At 40.1% G+C, this 24940-nt stretch overlaps 1 protein-coding gene across 1 annotated transcript in view; it reads right to left on the bottom strand.

Moving 5' to 3' along the window:
• FRMD3 (FERM domain containing 3) overlaps positions 1-24651 on the bottom strand; it is a 148535-nt gene extending 123884 nt beyond the window's left edge. Inside the window, exon 1 of the mRNA XM_066181766.1 lies at positions 24553-24651. Coding sequence (XP_066037863.1) covers positions 24553-24651 — 99 coding nt within the window. The remainder of the gene's footprint in view (positions 1-24552) is intronic.
• Between the last annotated feature and the right edge of the window lie 289 nt (positions 24652-24940).

Raw genomic sequence — 24940 nt, 5'->3', positions numbered from 1 at the left:
AAATAGGACTAAAACCGTTTTGCAAGCATTCTATAGTCCCAAAGAAAGAATACCTGTCCAGTGAAGTGGATAAGAAAACACATCAAGAGGATGAAGTCAGAGAAAGCTCAAATGTTTCTACACAAATGTAATCTTGTCTTTGTTGCATCAACAACAAAGCAAGTCCATGGGGTCCCAGCTGCCCTCCTCATGGGCCTAGACCCAGAAAGATTCAGGAGCCCCCCAGTTACACAGATTTTGCCCCATAGACCCCTCCGCTGCCTAATACAAGTGGCATGAAAAATTATCCCTATCCTGTGTAGCCCTCACCATCATTCCCAATTAATTCCATCCTTCTCCAAGCTATCAATGAAGCACTGTCCCCTGTCTCAAGGCAAGGAAGCAGCCATACCTGCTACCAGCCAAAGTAGCAGACGCCACCAGGGTGTGGTCAGTAGCTGTGGTGGCACAGCCACAGACCATCACTGCCACCCCTCCATCAGATCTTGAGGTACAAAGGGATGTGTGAAGTACGTGCAGCAATGCCATAGTTCCTGTTCTTAACACTACATTGCTAAAACCTTCAGCAAGAACAAAACCTTGGTCCTGCCTCCATCCCAAGAGACAAGACATCCTTATAAAGTGTGGGTGTGCAGATGCGTATGAGGAAATGAAAACACTCTCTGCTCAATAGCATCACAGATGGATAGAATTAATTCAAGACCAGATATGCTAAATTACTGAGACTTTAGTCACATATCAAAAGATAATGGGCCAGAAAGGTTTCTCTTTTAAACTATCAAGTGGTTCAGAAGCCAAATAATTGAGCTGAAAATTTCAGATAATGATAGCAGCTTCCAGCCTTCAAGGATTTTCAGAATAATTTTAATCCACTGCCCCTAAATTGAAAAACAGATAAATACATCCAAACATGTCCTTTCCACATATGGCTGAGACATACCTCAGTGCAAAATTTCAGATACATGCACTATATGTGGTAATACTAGCAGTGGATCTGGGTAATACTAGCAGTGGGTAACACTGCTTGAGGAAGGATAACTTTACTAAATTATGCTGACTTCCACTAAAAATTAAAATTTCTCCACAAGTGACACATATTCACTTTCTGATTTTCTGCCCCCAGACACATATAGTTTCTTTAAAATAAAAATAAATACACTGAAATCTAAAATAAATAAGTAAATGTTTTTACTACCAAGTAATAAAATGTACTTATTCCCATTTACCTAAAAACCTTTGCTGGTACAAGGACATCTTCTGTGATCAGTAATTCAACCTTTAGCATTACTATATACTTCAGTGAAGTACTGAGCAGGAATCAGAAAAAAACTTAATAATAATCCTTTCTATAAATTATGTTTCATGAGAAATTGCATGCCCCAAAATTTCTCTCTCTTTAACTGAAATAGGTGTGTTTAGAGACACACACTTAAATACACTTTACTAGCTCTTTCATACAGGTTAAATTAGGTTTATGAAAATGGAAGAAGCTAAAAACTTGTTTTAAATTACTTAGAAAAGATATATTATTAATGGGCTGGATTACTTTTAGCTCAAAAGCAGAGTAAGACTTATATCTTCAAAAACACGTCTTATTCTCAGAAAATTATTTATTAATAAAATGTATTACCAATCTAACAGTCTCTCTCCTGCAAAGTGCTTTCAAACATCATTTTGTTATGATAAAAAGAAAATATTACAAAAATAGGACTGACACACTTTTATGACTTTTCTTTGAAGAATATTACGTACATTGAAAGATCTATTTCAGTAAATGTGAGTACCTGGGACCTTTATAGTTGTCTCCTCCTAAGCATAACAATTAAAGAAAAAACACAGAGAACACAGCCTTGCAAATTCCCTTTAAATTGATAATTCACTCTGTTTTGCAGGCCAGTAGCAGGAGTGCCCAGGAGCATAAAGCAGCACAGTAGCACAGCTGCAGTCAGTACACGCAGCAGAATTCTCAGCTCTGACCTACCCCGCACCGTGCAATCACTGACTGCAGTCACAGACATCTGCATTTGAAGGTAGGATTTAGCCCACAAGACGAGATGCAAACGTGGAACTATTTGCAAAAATCCCTCCTCAGGCATAATTTACAGTAGCAAGGAATGATCTTCAGTTCCAAACTAGTCAGGGCTTCCGCTTGCTAATTTTTGTTAGTAAAACCTGAAGCCAAACTGGCACTTCAGCCATTATCCATATTGAAAACCATTGGGCAAGCACACTTGATTTAAAATAGCAACCAGGAAACTACTGACACACAAAATAAAAAATTACATTTTAATATTTGCACTTTTTCTTCTTTAGATTAGTTGTCTGTAGTTGATTATCTTCAAAAATGTTGTCCAATTTAACCACGTCGTTACATTGAATATACATACCAAATTATTTAGGTAGCTAAATATCATCATGCCTGGGTTCAATACTTCCATTTCCATTTGGAAGACATCCTAAAGACATTCCATTTGTGTTCTGTTTTAATGGGAATGGTCACTAGAACTCAACTGAAAAGTAAACAAAATAAATGTCTATTAATTAAAATTAAACTATTGCTTGGAAGTGAGTTGGAGGTGTAGTTGGTCTACTTTCATGTATGTTCCTGGGCTTATATTTTTTTCTTATAATTTCTTCAGTTCCTGTCAGTTTCTGAAATTTGTACAAGACATTGAGGTGAACGGTGTGTGTAATTATTCAAGAAATGCTATTGCTGTAAATATTCTATATAGAAATACCATTAAAAAGTAGACATCTCTTTTAGGTTTGTCATTTTGGAAAGTGTTGTAAGTTTTTTAAACTATGAAACAATCCAAATTTCAGATTCCACTGGGTACTTCGTTATTTAATCCTTAATATTGTGCAGGGAAAATGAAGCAAAGTGTCTATAACAACTTGACAACACTCTGTTTTGACAATAGTTTGTAATTTTCCCTTTTTTCCCTTTTTCCTGAGTTTTTCTGCAACTCAGAATTGCAGACTGGACTAGCATCATCACAGTTTGCACCAAGCATAAAATCAGCTTTATTACAGTACATAAAGCAAACAACCTCAATATTCTGAGTGCTTGAATAAGACCATCTTTGTGAGAATTATGTAGCCTTACACAATTTATTTATTTGGCCCGACAGCAGTTCAGAATTGTGGCATAAAATTAACTTTCAAAGCTCATGTGATTTAGGTAAAGAATCCTCAGCTTCTTGAAGAAACATTACTGAGGATACTAGGTGTAACATGTAAACTAGCTACTGTTCTTGCTGGAAGTCCAAGACTGTCAGTAGCTCTGTACCAGCAGAGCTGGATACAATATTCCAAACTTCTGTTAACTTCAACACAGCAAGCTAAGAAACCACTTACAGTATGTTTAAAAAAATGAAGACCACTACCAAAATGAAGTCATGCGTCTGAGAAAATTACCCTCTTCAGTGTAACAAAATTGTAAGAATGCACATGATTTTCATAGCAACTGCTTTCATGTACTGTCCATGTGCAGAGTCTAGATTCCAAGCATAATTCAGGAAATAAAGGCGACTCATGTATAATCCACGTGCCTTCCACATATCCTCCACCATATTGCTTCCACTGACTGCATTGGAACCACTCAGTTGGTTTCACTCACCTTAATGCAGACTGGAGTAGTTTTTCAAAAAGAGCTTACCATTTCTCCATACTGGTACTGCTAGATAAAAATTTCTGTTTCTCACCCTGAGCTTCTGAAGTGGTTTGCACCTGAAAACTGATCTATTTCCTGCATGATGTTTTGCATTGAAAATTTGCTTCAAGGGGATGCTGCTAAGTGGTTAAACAAACAGAAGTTGTACACGCCTTAATCTAAAATTTAAAAATTTGTGCAAGCTCTGTGTATTATTCATGGTATGGTTTTGCCTAAAGCTGATGCAAATCATAACCTATTCCCACAGTAACATAGATCAACAGTAAAGCACTACACACAGCTTCTAATTTCCCTCTAAACCCACTCTGCAAGGAGCTGGACAAGCACCATCCAATTAGTAACATGCTTACTTAACTGGCATCAGTGCATTTTAAGGTACCTAAACTTACGTGCCTTCATATTCAAAGACTAAATTAATGGGCTAACTTAATTTCTTTGTAGCTAATGAACATGTAATCTGTCATACAGCTTACTTATAACTGATTTTAAAAAATTAAGTACACTAAAATCTATATGCAATGAAAGGTATATGTATTTGAATATCCCTCTCCTCCATCTCTGGTATCAGCAGTAGGCAGAGCACTATGTACAACTACATTCACTTCTCATTAGCCAATGAAGTTAGGGAGAAATCTGCTGCAAAATAAGAAAACCACTTTCATAAATCAGGTGTACCACATAATATCACTGAGTAGTTAATGAATAATGAAGTAAGGATTGAAATGGTTTTCCTTCACGTATTTGTTCAGGAATAGAAAACCGACACAGTGAGTTGGCATTCTTCACTCCACAATCTTAAATCACACTAAACAGTCCTTTAAAGATAACTGTGAAATGTTGATTTAAAGATATTAACGTTATTTAACTTTGTAATTTCTAGCAGACATTCCTTATACTGCTGTCTCTCAGCACTAACATATAAGCCGATTGCCTCATGCTGAAAGCCTGTTATCTAATCTAACTTTAACTATTCTTGTTGAGTAAACTGATCTAGTCTAATTCAACTTATTCTAGTCAAATGCCTTACACAAATCAACAGAAAAACTTTTTTTTCCTAAATGGAGTTTCATTCTCCCTAATACCTGAACTTTTTTCTCCAAAACAGCAAACTACTATTGGAAATCAATAAGCATCTCACCTGCTCTTGCACTTTATACAATGTTCCCTAACATTTTGCTAAACCTTTGAGGTTTTCACATTAAAATTTTCACATTAGAGATGTCAGCCATTTTTGATTGTCAAAAACTGTAATTTTTTCTTAAGAATTGAAAATCTTACCTCTCAAGGTCATAGTACATATGATTTGTTGTACAAAAGTATAGCAATTTTGTAGTAATTGAAGTGCTCAATAGAGTTGGAACTCACCTTTCAAACCTGTAGATAATATTAGAGACAACCCTGAAACACAGAAAACATAAATCTAGATGATATCATCCAGAAGACTGTGACCCTGCCAGCACACAAAGGGGCAGTAGCAATCGGTCAGAATTCTCCATGCCAAATTCAAAGCAAAGAAGTATTAAAATAATATTTATTAATTGCAAATGGGATTCCACTGTTAAGCATCGAGAGATTTATGACCTTCTTGGAAGCATACCTAATGCACAACCAGCTTCACAGCCCATGCATCCTCGGCCTGTCAAGGAATGCTTTTAAAACCCTCTTACTTGTTCAGTTAATTTTGAAGTATGACAAAGTTCATGCTCTCATAACACACATCTACTTTGTTTCCTAAAACCATATTCTTACTACAGATAATCATTACTCATCCTAACCCCTAAGCAGACAAAAGTATAATAAATGAAGACATTATTTCATTATTGTTATTATGTGACTACATTATCCCAATATCATATTCTCTGGCCTGCCAAATACTATTTGCTCCATTGGTATCTTTCCAAAAGATGATGCAAAGATCTTCTCCATGTCTCCTGCTTCAGCATACTTCTTTAAGTAGTCAAAGTCCCTGGTTCCTGTGGGGGACTTCAACCACTCTCACATCTGTTGTAGGAAAAACACAGCAAAGCACAAATAATCCAACTGGTGGTTGGAAAACATTGATGACAACTTTCTGCTACCAGTGATGGAAGGGCCAACCAGAAAAGCTGTGCTGCTGGACGTTAAACTATATAATAAGGAAGGTCTGGCTGCAGAGTGAAAGGTCTGGCAATCTTCATTGCAGTGACCATAAGATCATGGAGTTCTGTATTGCTTGAGGAGCAAATAGCCCTGGGCTTCAGGAGAGTTAACTTCAGTCTCTTCAGGGATCTTCTTTGAAGAATTTCATGTGAACGTGCTCTACAGAGAATAAAGATCCTAGAGAGCCAATATTCAATGATTACTTCATCCAGACTCAAGACCGGTGCATGATGAGCAAGGAATTCCTGTCAAAACTCAAACCTAGGCAGAAGATAGATATGAGGTGAAAGAAGGGTCAGGCCACCTGGGCTGAATACTGTGATCTTATCACAGTATGTAAAAATGCAACAAGGAAGGTCAAGACCCATTTGGAACTAATCTGGCCAAGAACATCCAGGATAAAAAGAAGGGTTTTTTCCAATACACGAAGGACAAAAAGGAAAGTGTGAGCCTGTTTCTGTGTGGAACAGGAACCATTGCAACAGAGGCTGCAGAGAAAGCAAAGGTACTGCTTCAGAGATACTGAATGCCACCTTGGCTTCAGTCTTCACTGAAGACTGGACCTCAAGAATCCCTGACCCATGAACAAGGTCTGGAGGAAAAAAGACTTTCCCATGGCTGAGGAAGATTGGCTTAGAAATTGCTTAGGTGAACCTGATATCCGCAAGTCCATGGCCCTGATGGGAGTGATGGGAGTCCCACGAATGCTTGAGGGAGCTGGCAGACACCATAGCTGGGCTACTCACAATCATCTTTGAAAAACTGTGGTGATCAGGAGGGGTGCCTGGCGGTTGGAAGAAAGCAAATAACACTTTGGTCTTCAAAATGGCCATAAAGGAGGATCCAGGGAACTACTTCCAGTCAGCCTCACCTCAGTCCCTGGAAAGGTGATAGAATAGCTCATCCTGGATACCATCTCTGGGCATCTTCTGAAAAACAAGTAGGCGATAAGGAGTAGTGAGCATAGATTCACCAAAAGGAAGTCATGCTTAACCAAACTGGTTACCTTTTATGGTGGGACAGTTGGCTGGATGGATGAAGGGAGAGTGGTGGATGTTGTCTACCTGAACTTCAGCAAGGCTCTAGGTACCATGATATCAAAAAGGCAAAGTCAGGAATACCATCTTGATAAGTGGATGTGGAGGTGGATGGAGAACCAGCTGAATGGCAAAACCCAGAAGGTAACAGTCAGTGACATAGAGCCTGGTTGGAGGCCTCTCACGAGTGATTCCCCCAAGGTTCAATACTGAGTCCAATGATTTGGGCAAAGGGACAGATGCCTCCTCAGCAGGTCACTGACAGCATGAAGCTGGGGGCAGTGGTCAATAACTCAGAGTGCAGCCGTGACAGGATGGAGAGGTGGACAAAGAAGAACTGCCTGAAATTTGACAAGAGCAAAGGCAGGGTCCTGTACTGGGGAAGAATAACCCCAGACACCAGCTGGAAAGCTGCTCTGGGAAGAAGGACTGGGGGTTCCTGTTGGACAGCAAGCTGTCCATGAGCCAGCAGTGTGCTCTGGTGATCAGGAAGGCCAGTGGTGTCCTGGGATGCATTAGGAAGCTCAGTGCCAGCAGGGTGAGGGAGGTGATCCTTCCACTCTGCTCAGCCCTAGTGAGGCACATCTAGAGTGCTGTGTCCAGTTGGGGTCCTCAGTGCAAGAGACATATGGAGTTCCTGGAGCAAGTCCAGCAGAGGGCCATGAACATGATTATCTACAGATAACCTTCACCCACTTGTTCCCAGTTGTAGCTCAGCCTGTCCGGTACCCATCAGGACCCTCTCACTTTAAGCTTCCTTGTCTCCTTCCCCATGAGTGAGAGAGGATAACAATCACCTATCCTTCTCAGCTCCCACAGTACATTTCTTAAACTTCCAAAACAAGGAACTGCATTTCCTTCCAGGTCAGACAAAAAACTGAATGCAAAATACATTTCATTATAGCATTCCAACTCGCTTGTTTATTGGCAAACACGTCAACATGCAGAGACCACCACACCACACTGCCCTGAGTCATTTCTTCATCTACTGGTCTCATCTACTGGTTCTTCATCTAGGCAACAGTCTCAATTAAAGGACTTGGGCTCAGAACCCTGGTTCAGAAGATAACTCAGTTGCATTTGATGATTCAATAATTATTGCCTGCCTTTGTGAACACTGTCCAACTGAACATATCAACATGTATCAGCAAAAAGGCTCCAGACTGCTATGTTTTCCCTCCCATTTGTCATAAACCAAGAGCACATACAGATTCAAGTACAACTTCTCATCTAAACGGCATCAAGCTATTTTATTTATGTATATAGCACACTATTCCACTCTGTCTGTATCCTTAGATACGACAAGGAAGTGGATGTTTGTGTTTACATAGCAAAATGGGGTCCTTATCCATGCCTTAGGCTCTGTGGCACTATTGTGATAATGTGATAGTGCAGTAAACACTGCTGTCACTGCCCATGGAAAGGCACTCCACATGTTTCATTCAGTTTCAAGCTGTCATTTGCATGCTGGCCCTCAGCTGCTTGCATTCATAGATATACAGAAACAACTGAAGCATCTGAGTGTTAGTTGTCTGGTGTGGCTTTTTTAAATTACAGAAATGAAATAACAGATATTCTTAATGAAAGTTGCTCAAACTTTCACAACATGTATTTTTAGTTTAGAAATGGTAAATCCTGCAAAAATAAAATGGTAACATCATAGACAAAACAAATAACTGGCATGAAGGAAAATTATTATCAGCCCCTTTTGCAAAAAAGAAAAGGGTAGACTGATAATCTGTGACAATTCTGGCACTGAGGAACAATGGGCTCTGAAAGAACATGATTCTGCTTTCACCAAATTATAAGCCCCTGAGAGGCATGTGGTGTGACTTCCGGAAATTCTGAATGCTCCCTGTGCTGTGCTCTCTATTTGTATTCCCAAATGGTTGTCTCGTAAACAATATTGAAAGAGAGTGCTTCAGATGATCTGGTGAGCCTGAGGTCTGGCAGTAGCACTGCTGTACACAAGGTCAGAGCTCGCGAGAATAGCAGAGATACAGGGAAGCTTAATGCTTAACATTCCTCAGGACACAATATATATCCTGCACAGCAGAAGAGCAAACTTTTCAATTAAACCCCACCAACTCAGGAGCAGTGACAGTGTAGAAACAGCCAGCATGTCTACTTCTCACCTGAGAACTTCAGGGGGACACAGGGACCTTGCAAACCTGGGGTGAGTATTACAGCTATGCTGTGATGAATTCAAGCTTCATCTCCTCTCTCTGCAAAATGGAAGAGGCTCAGAAGGCAGACCATGAGTAAGAATGGTAACTCATTTTTCCACACTACTCACAGCACAGCACATTCTCATTCATGAGCTCTGCAGAAGACGAGTTCCAGTGCAGTGCAAGACACTATCCCACACAGTCACCTGAGGAACTAAATGTATCTTTTGAAATACAAATCTCAGAGAGCATATTCCCACATGAATTTATTCACATGTATAGAGGGGAGAGCATTCTAGCTCAGATTTTTTATTTTTATTGTCATTCTTGCAGAACTCAGTTCTCCAGACTAAACAGCCATTACAGCCTCTCCTCCAACGGCAGCTTTTATTTTTAAAATCTTATTTAATCTTTAAAATCTACACCTCTCAGCATGCCCTATAGGAACATTATAAATAGATAATAGGGGATGATTATTCCCACTAAAACCATAAAATTCATGGGAAGTATCTCTTATTTCTCTGAGGGATGGGATCACATCAGTCAGCCCACTTCCCAGGCGCAGCCCCGGCAATGACCCTGGGTTAATGCAGCCCCACTTCAGGCATTCTGCAATCTCATATTGTAAGCCCATAAAGCTGAACTTCAATACTGCCCAGTCTGGCTAAACATTCCTATTGCTCATGTTTAATTTTTCACCACCTTCTACTGCTGTGTCCTAAATGCCAAATGCTTCATCAAATCTCCAGACCAAGACCAAGGAAGATGAAAAGCAACAGGCGATTTGTACCTCCACACACTCTCATATTCTTTCAAGGATAAAGGCAGTCACTCAACATACAACTTGACCATTATATCTTGCAACATTTTATTAATTGCCTCACTGTGAGAGAACTCTTCCAGAATTTGCTTAATCAAATTCTCACACCAGATATGCCATAACCCCAGTGCACAAAATTCAGAGTTGTAAACATTTTTCATTTACTTAACAGAAAGCATGTTCCATGACAAATCTGTAGCTGTAGCACACATCCTTTTTGTAGCCTTCAACATCTGTGGTCTCCCTATATAATGAACAAAATTTGACTAGTAGCATATGCTCTTTTACATTTGGGCCTCTAATAAGGTGAAGGATGTCATCAATATTACAGCAGATCTGGCACCAGTTAAAGCAAATCTGCATAGATGAAGGAGCAATTATTAAGGCTTTACAGACACACTTTCCTCCAGAGTGTCTAAAAATCGCTCCCACATGCCCTCAAGTGCTGGAGTTCATTTTGATCTCTGATGTAGCTGAAAGATGTGCAAATGGAGGCACAACATTAACCACAGACTAAGTGCTTGAGACAGCATTGTTTTGTTTATTCCAGTGAGTGCATAAAATATCTAGCATTCATGAATTGTGTCAGGATGATGTTTACTTTGAACAGAAATATACAATTATCTTGTTCATAAAGCAGAAACCCCTCTCTCAGCAAGAAAACTCAACTCATAGTATTTCTGCAAAGAAATACTGCTACAAGGATCCCACTGAACCCTTGGGAGGACAGTACTTTCCTTTCTGTTTTCCCCTTTCTTAAGCACACATTGAGTTGATCTATTTCAGGAATGCATGGGTAAAGCTTCACAGTTCAAAATGAGTAAACAATATCCTGTAGAAGCAGATTCAACTTAAATTACAAAGCAATATCAAATTTGTACAGCCAGAATAGGAAAACAGAATTCACTGAACTGACTTCCCCACGGATTCACAATCTTTCTGCATCATTCAGTCTGCAGGATAAAACACTGAGAATCCTCCTCCAGCAAATATTTTGGTTGCTGCATAAGCAGGAAACCTCTGGAGACAGAGAAGGCAGAGGCAGGCTAGAAAATGCAATTTCTTCTGCATCTCTCAGAGAAGTGCCAAACATTATGTAGGACACAAACCAGCTTTGCAGGTTCACCACAATCACAGGTCTTCTTGTCTTCTTTGAGTACTGCAAAGTCAGTGAATCGGGAATTTCAGGAAGAATTTACATGTCACTGTAAACCTGCTTGTTCTTTAAAAAAACAGAAGCTAGGAGTGCAGTTTAAAACCCACTTTAGCGCAGTGAACAGAACAAAGTCCTTTTCTCAACAGATTAGCTTTGTGACCAACTGTGAAAACATGGAGTTTTGCTTCAAGGGAAAGAGGTTAATAAAAATTATACTAGTGATACTGAGATAGGCAGCAAGGGAACCACAGAGCTGTCTCTGAGGCAGGAGAGAAGCAAGGACATCACCAGCAAAACCAATAATTCTCCTTGGGAATCAAGAATAATGCATTACTTCTTGGGCCACACCTGTCAACACCTGGTGGAATTTTAATCCTTCTTGGAATACCACCAAAGTACAGCTTGGCTAAGCAGAAAAAGGGTATCAAAATAATTTTTAGATTGGTGCCCCCAAAATTACCAAAATCTCCTCCTGCAAAGGGTGGGGAGAAGCAGAAAGAATGCAAAGGCAAGTAAATCCACATCTGCATCTTCCCTGTAATTTTCTAAACAATGAAAGATAAAGCTTTTAAAAGCAGGTTCATGGAAAGACATCAAATCCAAGTTCTTCCATCATCAGAATGCAGGCTATTTATGGAAAATCTAAAAAAGAAAATACAACTTTCTTGAAAGTTTTGGATTATGATGGTAGTTCAGACCACAAAGAAACAAGAGCATTCACAGGGTTAAAAAGAATGGTGAAAAAGCAGATGTTGGAGCTATGGATGAAAAACCATTTAGTTTGTGTCCATTTTTTCAGAACAGAGATATCCACTGAACTACTTATGGCCTCATGGCAGAAAACTATGTACCATTGCCTGGACATGGTGTGTAAATAAATTCTAGTGCAAACACACACAAATACACACACACAAAAGAAACATTAAAATATGTGAATATTCATACCAAATAACATATTAGCAGTGCTGAGTTTTAACAGGAAGAATGGAAGGTTTAGCTGTCAAAAATTATTTGTTTTCTCATGCATTATGAAAGTACATGCAGGATCTAGAAACATTTCCACTATTTCTGAACCACCCATTATCCTTCAGGATTTCACATGATAGTGCAATTAAAAAGAACAGGCAAAAATCTGTACTACAAATACTGTAAGTGTTTAACTCTAAGATTTTTTAAATTTCCATTTAAAAATGCATAAATACCATTAAAGTTGTGGAAAAGATACATTAAAAATGTGATTTGGGTTGAGTCTCATCAGCCAAGAAGTCCATGAAAATGAAGATTTTTTAAATTTTAAAATCAATTCAAATAAATTAAACTTTTAAGAATTACCGAGTTAATGAGCAAGAAGGTGTAGAAATTAAAGTTTTTAAGGTACAATGCAGGTATTGCAAAATCTGATTCATATAAAAGAATTGCAAAACATCCCCATAGAAAGTTTGGATATAAAAGCCTCAAACTTTACAGACTACTATATGAAAATGATAGGGTGTGCATACACATTACCCTATGCAGAGAGTATGTTACAAGAGCAACAAAATATAACAAGTGAGGCAAGATAATTCATGGAGCAAATTAATTCCAGAAGATTACCAAAACAAACAAACAAGCCAAGCAACTAAACAATTAAAAAAAATAATAATAAAAATCAAATGAACCAAATTTAAAATACAAAAAAATTCCCCCCAACAAAAAACACCCAAAAAAACCCAGAAAAACAACATCTGTCCAATATATTGCATGGAACTTCTAGCCATAGCTGTCCAAAGGCTAACTCCAGATCATCATTATCAAAATGACAATCCAAAAAAGTACCTTGGTGTGAAAAAAGTCAATGGGACACAAGTAAGCAATGATTTACATAATCTATAACAATTCTTAGAATAGTCCCTGTGAAATAATTGCAGGAATTAGCAAACTGGGGAATTGTTTATCAGCCAGTCCAGGTTTCTGCTTCCAAGACAGTATAATGCCCCACTTCCAAAGAAAAAGTAAAAATCATAGCGTGGAAGTGCCACAAAGAGAATCTGTGAAAAGGACTGAAAACTGTCTGGTGGACTGAAGAAACAGGTAATGAAAACGAGGTGAAAATGACAAATCAGATCCTGGCCTCAGAAGGGAGTCTGTGCTTAGGCACAGCTTAGTTATCTTTACCCATTACAGAGAAGGCAGTAATATAGGTGTTGCCAAAAGGCAGGAGTAGCAATCAAAAACACTGTGGCTACAGAGAACTGTAATTCCTACTTCCCCTTTCTTCCCAATCCAACCCAGCCTCCTGTAGTTCTTCCTACATTCACAAGATGAATGAGCCTCTAACAGAGTCAGGAGAGACCAAGTTATTTACACAAACCTAGCTGAAGCAGAACTCATCCCTTGACACCTGAAAGCAAATGTGAAATATAAAACAAGGAGGGAAACATATTAGATTAGTAAAAATTACTTCAGTGGTTGTGATTGTAGATTTAAAAGCTGTATGTTTTTTCACTGGAAAGAATTTCTGCGTAACAGAATGAAACAAAAGTACAGGTGAAAATGATGGCAAGATGTAACCAATATTGCTATCTTTGCATTTTACCACATAACAACCAAAATCTCTACACAGCTGAAGCCGTGTTCTCTTCCTTTTCCACAAAGGGGACAGAGGGGTCTCTACCTTTTCTCAAATAAAGTTGATTTCTGCCTCTGTCTCCTCTGTGGACACTGGCCTTTGGCAGCATGATTTTCCACATGGCCACATATATCAGCATCCTGCTACCAGAATTTCTCTTCTACAGCAGCATTTTTCCACATTAAAGTTAAAACTCAGGTCAACTGCATGACTTACTTTGTGAGGTCTCATCACCACAATGTGAATTAAGCATTCCCCTATTGTGTTTTCACTGAAATTACACCATAAATTCTTCAAGGCAAGATACAAACCAGCCTCCAATTCTCAAGAAGGTAAAAGGATGAAAATTGCTACTTCTTTAGTGCACATAATGTTTTGTATAACACACAAAAAATAACCAGAACTGTCCTGAACACACTATCCTGAAACTGTATGATTGGTCATTTTCCGTTTAGATGTGCCACTCTTCTTGCTTTAAGCCCACAAGCCAGCAGCATGGTTTGGGTTGGGGACTGACAACTCCTGCTCAACTCCTCACAATTCTGGTGGCTGCTAAGTACCAACTGACAGACGGTATGAGAAAATTCTGGAAATCCTGGAAATGTGAGTGGATTCTCCAGTCAAAACAGAAAACCTTCCTGGATGTGCACCCAGCAACCGGCAGGGGCACTGCAAGCTAGCTGCTGGTGTAATTTTATCCGAATGGCTGAATCTGCATGCTGAATTACTCATGGCACCATCTGTAAAATCTCTGCTGTTTCCTTCCCTTTCCAAGGATGGAGCTAAAGAAAACTCACACAGAGCAGGAGCAAGCAAGGTCAATGCGTGTGGTGCACTCCACCGACTGGCACACTGAACATCTCAAAATAAATTCTTGAAGTCACTAAAATTCAGGCTGGCACAGCACAGCTTCAGAGTTAATTCACACCCCAGCTAACTGTCCCATCTAACACAAGAGCAACGATCATCCTCTGACTGTGCAGTATTTATCTTTGTTTCTCAATTTTAAATTAATAGGGCAAGTTTGAAAGATCCACTTCCTTTTGTTCTGAAAACCTTAAACAAATAGGATTAGAAGTATGTTCTGTAACATTTCTGTGGCATGCATAGCACTCCATAGAGAATTCCATCTGCATTTTTGCAAGTACTCTTCAAATAAAGAAACAGCCTCATCTCATTTATCACACCTCTATAGGGTTTGGAGCTTGTGTCCATAAAAATAAAAACAGAACACCATTAACTGAAGTAGTACAGAGTACTTTTGTATTAGACTCTGTTGCTAAGAGCACTCAGGGGAAACAACAAACGCACAACCCCCACACCCCCCAAAAAACTCAAGACAGTCATCACAGAACAGATTACAGGTACAAATCCAAGATTACAGCCACATATCCTAAATGCAGATGTTTTGCAAGCACCTACTAAAACCAGTGGTTTAACTACCAACAACTTTTAAGACTCTCCTCTCAGTTCTTCAGATTTTCCACTTAAAATGAAATTGCCAAGAACACTGCTATCATTTCCCATGTTTTAGTCTCAAACTATAAAAGACATCTTCAGTCATTAAAAAACCCTCTTTTTTTCTTCCCTTTTTTTTCTTTTTAAAAATGGAGATTGCATCTATACTAAGACTACTAAAACCCCCCAAGCATTTTTGAGTGTTGAAATCCACCACCCATGCCAGGCAAACAGCTAGGACACCGCCTGATAACAATACTGTTTCTCCTAATAGCATTCTTGCTGACTAGTTCCCAGGAGAGTCCAGGAACCACTCCCACAAGGCAGTTCACATACAGACACCCTGTTTTGAAGACAGAAGTGTTAGACTAGTCTCCACACAACAGAAAACACACCACTGCAGTCTAAACATGCATCAATATCCTCACAATTTCATCTTATTTATATTTAATAAATTATTATGTCTTGTTGTAAATTCTTCTGACGCTGTTTGGGTTTGGAAGATGAGGGTATTGTGTGTTTGTTTTTGTTTTGTAATCCCATTTCTTTTTTAGATTTCTGGTATGTAAGGAACTGTGAAAACTGGGCGTACAGACTGATGGCATGAAAAAGGTTTTACATGGTGTTGTCAGAAGTTCCAAAGTTATCTTTACAACATTGCCCTCTTAAAGCAAACTTACATATTTCAAGATCGGGAAAAAATTGGCCAGATGGAAATCATCTTGGTTTGTGCTTTTCAATGTAGAATTCTAATCCAAAGGGAGTTGCTATGGGGAAAATATCTTTGTGGTATTTGAAAGGAGCAAAATTTGTCTTCAATACAAATCATTTACTTCTTCCTGGGGTTCAAGTAAACAAGGGAAAAATAACAGTATTTTTAATGAAGGTGTTGACTCATTTGACATATTTTCCAAAGGAAGCACTTCGAGAGCCATGATTTTGCAGCCACTTAATACCTACGTATCTTACTGCAATTATTTTGGATCGCCGGACTTCCAACTATTGAAGGAGTTATTTCCATTTGTGAGCACTCCTGCTGAAAAAGATCTTAAGGTATACTGCCTTCACCTTCTCATTTCTGACCATGAACAGCCTTGAGAAATTTTATACCTTTACTTAACCACATATGGATTGCTATGATACATTTTCTCTCTAGTTTCCAGAGGGGAAACTTTTCCTCTAAATGTAACAGTAGTAGATCATCAGTGTTTATTCTTCAGTAACTCCCATAAGCAGCAACCACAAATATGATGACCACTGTTCACACTTGGCTTACTACTGCTATAGAACAGCATCTATCTTGAAATGGCAAGCACACTGAAATGTCAAGAGTTGATTATCAATACACCTCCACCAAAAACATGTTAGACCCCGATAAGAGGAACACAGAAACACTTTAAGGAATTGAACACCTGTAGCTGGAAAAGATAACAGAAACTGACAGTGGAGGAGGGAAGAAAGAAAAGTGTGATATTGCTATTATTGTTGTTGTTGTTATCATTGTCATAATCATTTTTATTATTATTTCATGTCAGAAGGAAGAAGATTTAATATTAATTTATTTACTGCTGAATTATTAAAACTGTGTTTTCACTATCAGACAAGGAATTAAAAACACAGTGAGAAGAAGGAACAAAACTGTGACTTGTAAGGTCTAGAATGGGTGTCTGAGAAAGCAAGGCTAAGGAGAAAAATGAGGCAGTATTTAAGCAATCAAAAATGAAGGAACAGACAAGAAACCCCAGCTGAAGGAAGAACTGTAAGGAAATATATTCCATATGCAGCAGGGAAGGCACAGCCAAAGTCATATGCTGACAGCTCGACTTTAACAGGAAAATGAGAAAAGGATTATCTGGATGTTATGAACATTGCCAACAGGTTGACATTATTCACACTAGGGAATGGAGGGGAAGTGCAAAGTGAGAGAACAACAAGAAGATGAAGAGAACCATTTCAGTATGTTTGATTTAATAAGCCAAAATACCCGGAAGAATAAGAACCTGTGCTACAGAAAACAAACATTTTATCACAGAGATAATTACTTTCCAGTCTTCCAATCCACCATCTTTTTTTGAGGAGTAAGAGAAAAATCACCCACCATTTTTTCCATTCTTTAACCTAAGCATTTAAAACTTAAGTTTTTAACAAAATATCTGTTACAGGGGACCAGAAAAACCACTCAGACTCTCAATTTCACCTTCCCATATGAAAGGCATTAATCTCTCCTTTTCTTAAAGCTCAAAGTTCAGGAACATTGATACACACTATTAAATAATTTCTGACCTCTACAGGAAATTCAATCTAGGAAAATACAACCAAAACATGAAAATACATTACTTCCTTACAAATTAGTTATTTTGGCCAGTTAATTCTGCTATATTATTTCATCTTGGCTGCCTCCTCTATTCAATCTGTATCAGTGCACTGAAGATGCTTATATAGATGAGGGTGTCTCGAGTTACAAGAAAACTGTGGTGAGGTGCCAAAAGCCCTTTCAAGATGAAAAAGTGCATCAAGTTCCTGTAAAGAGTCCTGTATCCCACAGGAGTCACTTTTCTACTGCACAGGATCAAAATTATGATTTGCAGTTCAGAGATATAAGCTGTGCTGCATTGTGCTATTGATTTTCCAGTTGCCTTTTCTTATTACTTCAGCTCCATCTCTACTGTTCAGCTAGTGTCCAAACATGCCTGACCATGAAGAATGTAAAATTTTTTATGCAAAGCTGAAAGAAAAATGAAAGAAGGCTAAAAGTGAAAAGATTATATATATATTTTAAACCAGCAACTCTCCTTTTAGCTTGTTCCTTTTATATAGACAGCTCTGTGTTAGGATAACTTCCTTTTTAATAACTTTTTTCCTCTAGGCTTCAGCACCACACCCACCAATATATTAAGCTACTTATCACCTACATTATTTCTTTTTACTGAAACACACCTTCATCTTCAACCATGAATTGGGTAAGTCTTCAAGCACACATGCCTTTATTTACTAGCAATCAAAATATAAATTGCAATGTCAATCACAACACAAAACAAACCAGCAGTTAAAAATTAAAGGCAAGATTATGGTCTTTAGGACTGAGAATTTTCAGATTTTGATCATTAATCAGACAACATGAGAGCGTGGAAAAAAACCTAATTCATCATTAATGAGCTTTAGCCAACAGTAAAGATGTTCAGCTGCAGTTTAGTATACACTGGATAAAATCCTGTATAAACCAGCTTTGTGAGTATTTTGATTTAAAAATAGCAAGAAAGAACAACAGAGTTCATGAATCGGTAGCAATATGGCAGTATTACACATAGGTATGCACCTTTTCTTTACCAAAGACAAAGAAACTAATGTTAAGCAAATACCAAGTTTCAGAAACACATATCAAAATCCATGAAGAGAATTAATTTCTTAATTTTTAATGAAAACCCCCAACACCTTAGTAATCTTCTAGGAGCACGCTATATTCCTGTTTCCCTTTCAGCCTTGGAAGGAGTTAAGAGCACATCCTTAAGAACTAAATGTATAAAACCAAAACAAATAAATAAACTCCAACAAACAGAAAATAAATACATTACAGCAACTTTAGTCAAACACATACAATTACAACAGAGATAGCTTTAACCCGTAGGTTTAGCTTAATTAGTGTCTTCTCATGTACAACTCTCGCCAAGAGTACCCCTTGTAACTGTACAATTAGAGGCTCAAGCATGAAATCAGGAATACAAGCCCAAGTGAGCGGCTTCTAAAATGTGTCAACAGAACATAGAAAACAACTCTTCCTGACCTGCATCTCCTTCCTTATCTCATCTTACTATTTTGAACCACTGTAGTATCAATCCAGCAGCTCAAGGAGCTTGCTAGTTACGCTTCTAACATCGTTTACAGGATAAATATAAATTCACTAAATCTCCTGCCTTCTGTCTACATAATCCCTTAACCTCTCCCTTTCCAAATCTATGATTCTCTGCCTTCTTTCCATCTCTGGCCTCTTCACTCTTTTCAATCTGCCTTCCCTTTTCATGCTACCTTCCCTCTCCCACTTATTTGTTTTAACCCATTAACATTCAGCATAACTTCACAGTGAGACTTGTGGTCACTACTCTTTAACTTCACAGCCTGCTTCAACATGTTGTTTTAGTTTTTTACACATTTTATTGAGAGATGGGAATTTTAAATAGTGTTCTCTGGTTAGTAGATTTCTATTAAATTTAGCATTTGCCTGCAAGAAACAGACCAAGCAGATAATATTAAGCAAGTAGGCAGCTTTACAGTGATCAATGTGCTACAAAAAGAACTAGACAGAACACTGTATGTCACATTTAAAAGAAAATCAGAAAAAAAGAGTCAAGCAAGTAAATTATTAGCCGAAGTACAGGCAGCAGTATTCAAACAGAAGCTGCTCCTAAAATTAGATTAGTAAGCACAAGACCGTTCTACACTATTGAACCATCAGCAGCGGAAGGGAGAGAGCTTTCTCAGATTTTATCACCTTCATTTTAAATTCTGCAGAAAAAATTAAAAGGTCTAAGTATCACAGACCTGATTCCTAAACCAGTTTTTAAAAATAACATCTTTTCCTTGCTCAAAATCTGGACACACTTAGAAATTCAAGTTTTTCTTTTAAGTAACTATCAAATAACTGTTTAGATACAATTAAAAAATAAAAACCAGTATTGTAGCCAACTGATATTTTTGGGAATATCAAAACAGATTTTAGTATGGGAAAGCTCATACAAAGCAAAACCTGTGTCATTAAAGAGACCCCATTACAACAAAATTTTATATATGGGCTGAGGCACAAGAAGACCCAGTCATGCAGTATTTCTACAAATAAACACACGGACAGCAGAGTTTATACCACTTTCAATAACAAGCTCCAAATGACAGTAAAGCTTCAGTCATGCCGAACTTATCTCGTTATACACAACTGGACCTGAACATCTCAAGGAGTAAAGCAAAACTTGAATTAAGACTTGGTCTAGGCTATTGTAACTAAAAGGACAAATTACTTCATTAAGTTACTGGTTGAAGTCTACAAAGATGGAAATTTTTTCCCATTATGTCATTGATTCAGAAGAGAAGTATCTCATTAATACCTCCAGAAAGGAGGTCTTCTTGCTGCTCCAGATGCATTTCCAATAGTTTTCAAGACTTACCTCCCCCACTGCCCTCTTTCAAACCTTGGTTCTGTGTTTTATCAGGCAGGCTGCACAAGCAGGTCACCTCTTTCTCTTGCAAATGGAAACAGACAGTGGCCACCGGCCTTTCAGGCTGTTTTTCATAACCTCTCAATTTTAGCTGTGCCGCAGCATCTTCACCCTACTGCTGCTATAAGACTGTCTGATTACAGGTCACAGCCTTCACAAACAAAAAACATGGGAAAAATAAACATCACTGTAAGAATTAGTTAGGTGACCCTCGGGCCCCAGCCCATTCTTGCGTCTGTCACCACTTCATCTATTTTGCAGTCACAAAATCTCTCAGATGAGAAGAACAATGCACTGAATCTTGACCTCTGAGCTGCAGACCTAGCCTTGAGCAGCTTGATGACCTACATGGCAGCTGCACAACTCGATAACAAGTTGGCTGAAGTCTGAAAATGCATGTTTCACTCCTGATTCTCCCCACACCACTCCATATGCTGTCACTAGATTATTTGCTAAAAAATGTAATTTCCAAAAGCAGACTTTATTAACTTGATGGCTTGATGAAACACTGCTTTGAAAGAACTTCAATAATAAAAAGAAAAACGTATTTTCTTTTCCTACCTAAACACCGAAATTTACACAATGTCCAATTATTCCTTTTTCTGACCCAGAGATGGGGTTCTTGAGAGGAATTTTAAAAACTTTTATTCTATTTTTAGTCCCCTGTGAAGGGTGAGATGGTACCAATGTTACAATTCATTCTAGCACAATCAGAAGCCAAACTATTTCCTAATTACAGTACATTATAAGTGTTCCTTGGCCTATCAGCTTTTGCTACACAAAGTTGCTAATGCCCTAAAGTCAATTATCTAAAATTACCCCTCATAGGTGGTACTACAATACATCTTACATGGTTATATTTGTCCAAAGTATCTAGTCTATTTGCAAGGCCATCATTTGAAACTTGTTTCTAGTTCCATTTCTCTCTAAAGAATGTCTGTACTAATCCATGGTCTTTCTAAGTCAGTTTTTTAAAGCTCAGAGTTCGAATACAGATATATACTATGTGAGCCCTCTGTCAGGCTTTGAGAATTCTCTACAAATCCATTTCCCACAACACAAAAAAGAAAAAAAATGCACACATATGCATATGCAGCTTTTAAATATACCTGCTGCTCCTTATTTTTTCCTAAAACTATCTCCCAGTGTATTAGATGAGTAACGTACAATTCTGGTTGCATATTTTGTGGGTCCAAGGATCTACAATGAGTCTGAAAATTAGCACACACCTCTGCCCAGAAATGGTACCAGGGTCCTGTGATACTAACCTGTGTATACAAGCCAAGTGCTGGAAAGATAGACTGGAAAAAGTAAGATTTGATAAAACTTGCTGTGCTGAACTGCAGCAAATCATATCTACATACCTCATCCTCCAGATTAGCTACATATCTCCCCACTTTTTCCCTGAAAGGGCAAAACTAGAATTTCAGCTGACACATTCCTTACTGTATCCTGTGTCCCTAGGAGGTTCTGATAGCATTTCTCAGTGTTGTAGGATTAGGCTTTCTTATCCTCTTAATGACCAAAACACAGCTGTTCAACATATTCCAGCTGGCACAACCCTGGCATCTCTAGAGTTAACCCAGCAGCACATCATCTGTCCATGTGACTATTTTGTGCCAGTGAACATGCATCAGTATGCACGTATATATCTAACAGGCAAGTGGGGGGTTCTTTCATATATATATATATTACTGCTAAAGCTCCTAGCAAGTTTTGTCCACATTATGAAGTTCAAATACAGGTCTGACAAAGAGACTAAAAACAAAAAGTTGAGTGGTTTGGGATTCATTGGTCTTGTGTCTTAAAAGCACACACAGGAGGACAAAGAAACAACCCGACCTATTCACACATTTTTAATCTTCTTGTCAGTGTGCAGACTCAGAAAAACAAGTTCTAAATAAGATTAGAACAAAATTCAAACTTCAGATTTATTCTTATAACTCTAATAGTTGAAATATTTTCAACAGTGATTTTTCTCCTGCCTGCAGAATGAGCCACAACAATGCAATACCATACAACTGGTTCTGAGCTCATTGCCCACCTTGCCCAACACAACACCTAAAGTAACTCATTTTTTCTACCCTGTAGGCATTGAAGGGAATACTCTTAGTATGTGTAAATTTGTTGAATACTTCAAACCTAAAGAACTGTCATACCACTGGTCTCAGATTCCGACATCAAATTTATGATTGTTTAAAAAGACTAATTTTTGAAGGTCCCAAATAAGTCAAGCAAAGCTTGCATTGAGCTCCAAGAAAAAACTCTGAAGGCCATGCTGCTTCTTACCCAACAGATCTTATAGCCATGCTCTTCATTAATAAGAGCATTAGAATGATACACATACAAAATGTTTTCAGTAATTTCCTGTTACTTCCAGGTTACACGCTGTTCGAGAATAACTAGCACACAACCACAGACTGGGAGAGGATTGTATGTAGAGCAGCCCTGCAGAAAGGGATCCGGCGGTGCTGGTGGGCAGCAGCTCAGGGTGAGTCAGCAGTGTGTGCCCGGGCAGCCAGGAGGGCAAACCCCATCCAACACAGCAGCACCAGCTGTGGTTGGATCATCCTGCTGGATTCAGCCGTGGTGCAGTGACTCAGACTCACCCTGAGTCCTGTGTGCACTTCTGGGCCCCACAGGTTGAGAAGGGTGGGAAGGTGCTGGAATGGTCCAGAGGAGCAGAACAGAGCTGGTGGAAGGGCTGGAAGGCACATCCTGTGAGGAGCGGCTGAGTGCTCTGGGTTTGTCTGGTTTGGAAAGGAGGAGACCCAGGGGTGTGATCTCATTGCTCTGTACAGCTTCCTTGGGGGGACCTGGAGAGGGAGTGCTGGTCTGTTCCTGCCATCCAGCAACATGGAATGGGAATGGTTCGAAGCTGTATCAGGGGAGATTCAGACTGGAGATCAGGAAACATTTTTTACCAAGAGGATGGTCAAACATAGAGCAGGCTTCACGGAATTGATGCCTGAAACTTGCCAAGGCCTTAAAAAGAGACACTTGGGCAATGCCCTCAGTAACAAGCTTTATGTTCTGGTCAGCCCTGGAGCAGTCAGGTAGTTTGACTATTTGATTGGTTTAGGTCCCTTGTAACTAGAAATATATTACTCTGTTCTGGCGTTAAATAGCTCTGTTAGAACTAAGAAAAAAACATAGTTTGGTCCAAACAAAAATGGAGCCTGCATTTCATGGCACTTGGAGTTTTTCAGCCATAATGGTCTTAGTATAAGATTACCAGCTCGATTTAAAGTTGTAGTTCTTTCTATCAGAGAGACCGAAATACCAACTGTGAGTGATAAACGACTTCCTAAAAGATCACCCATATCTTCTGATCTGGATGCCAAGTTCTTCTTTCTTATTCTGTGAACACTATGGAAATTTCAGAGGGTAACTTGATTTTAATGCTTGCCGTTAAATCTGTAAGAATCTGTAAATCTTTCATAGTGCAACCAGAGTTAGGTTCCTGTTAGAACATCTGAAATACCCCTGCTTTCACGCATCACAAACATTGCTGTTTCACCAGAAAATCAGAGTCTTCACTGTTCACATCTTTATCCATATTACTTGAAGGAATAAAAAGAGGGAATAAGTAATTAGGAAGAGGGACTACGGCGAAGTTGTTTGGGATGTTTTTCCCCCCAACCACACAGCAACTACTTTCACTGAGAATCCTGCTCAAAGTTATCTTTTGTCTTAGATGAAGAGTAAGAGGGGGCAGAGCTTCATTTTGAACTCTGCCCGCTATCTCGGTAACGGCGGTTCCCGACACCGCACGCCGCGGGCCTTGCTTCCACGGCAGGGCTTTCCCAGTATCAGAGAGCGAGTCCTCCCGCACACCGGTTCCGCAGCCTGCGCTGCCGTCCGGGGCGCCCCGGTACCGCCTTGCGGGACGGGGAAGTCGCCGCCGGGATTTCCCTCCTCGCCCGGGCCACCGCAGTCCAGAGCGCTCCTCCCGCCCGCGAGGAGGCTGTGCTGGGGGTGCCGGAGCCAGACGGATCCTGCCGCTCCAGCAGCGGCCGGGCGGGCTCCACGCCGTGCAGTACAACGCCGTGGCGCAGCATCAGGAGGCGGCGGAGCAGCCGCGGCTGCCGCGCCGCAGGTGCGCGGAGCCTTCGCCGAAAACGGGGCGTGCGGAGAGCGGAGCTCCCGCCGCGGCCGCGCCAAGTCGAGCCAAGCCGAGCCGCTGCCCGGGTCCTGCGACCCAAGCGCCAGCCGCCGCCCGCACCCGGCCCCCAGAGCCACCGCCCCCCGAGCCGCCCCGCCGCCGCCGCCCCTTTCCGCGCCGGCACCTGGATGTGGCAGGAGATTTCGGAGTCGTCCAGCAGCCGCACGGTGCATTTCATCTCCGCGCTCAGCGACCTGATGCTGGAGCTCCGGAACCGGATCATCCCGGCAGCCCGCCCGCCGCTGCCGCCCCGCAGGCAGCCGCAGGGGGCCAGCCTGCAGCGGCGCCCGGCCGACCACGGCACGGCACGGCGCGGCACAGCGTTGCACGGCGCGGCACGGCGCGACACGGCGCGGAGCGGCGCGGCGGCAGCGCCACCTCTCAGCCCCGCGGCGCCCCGCCGCCGCCCGCCATCCTCCCGCCCGCCGCGGCTCGGGCCGCCGCTGCGTCAGGATGCGCTCCGCTGGCCGGCCTCAGTATTCTCTGCGCCCGCCCCCGGCATGGCATGGCAC

Source organism: Chamaea fasciata, unplaced genomic scaffold, assembly GCF_029207755.1.
Source record: "Chamaea fasciata isolate MVZ Bird 193981 ecotype frontalis unplaced genomic scaffold, bChaFas1.0.hap1 SCAF_4, whole genome shotgun sequence".
NCBI lineage: Eukaryota > Metazoa > Chordata > Aves > Passeriformes > Sylviidae > Chamaea > Chamaea fasciata.
The sequence above is the reverse complement of the archived record's forward strand: the minus strand, read 5'-3'. Positions and strand labels throughout refer to the sequence as shown.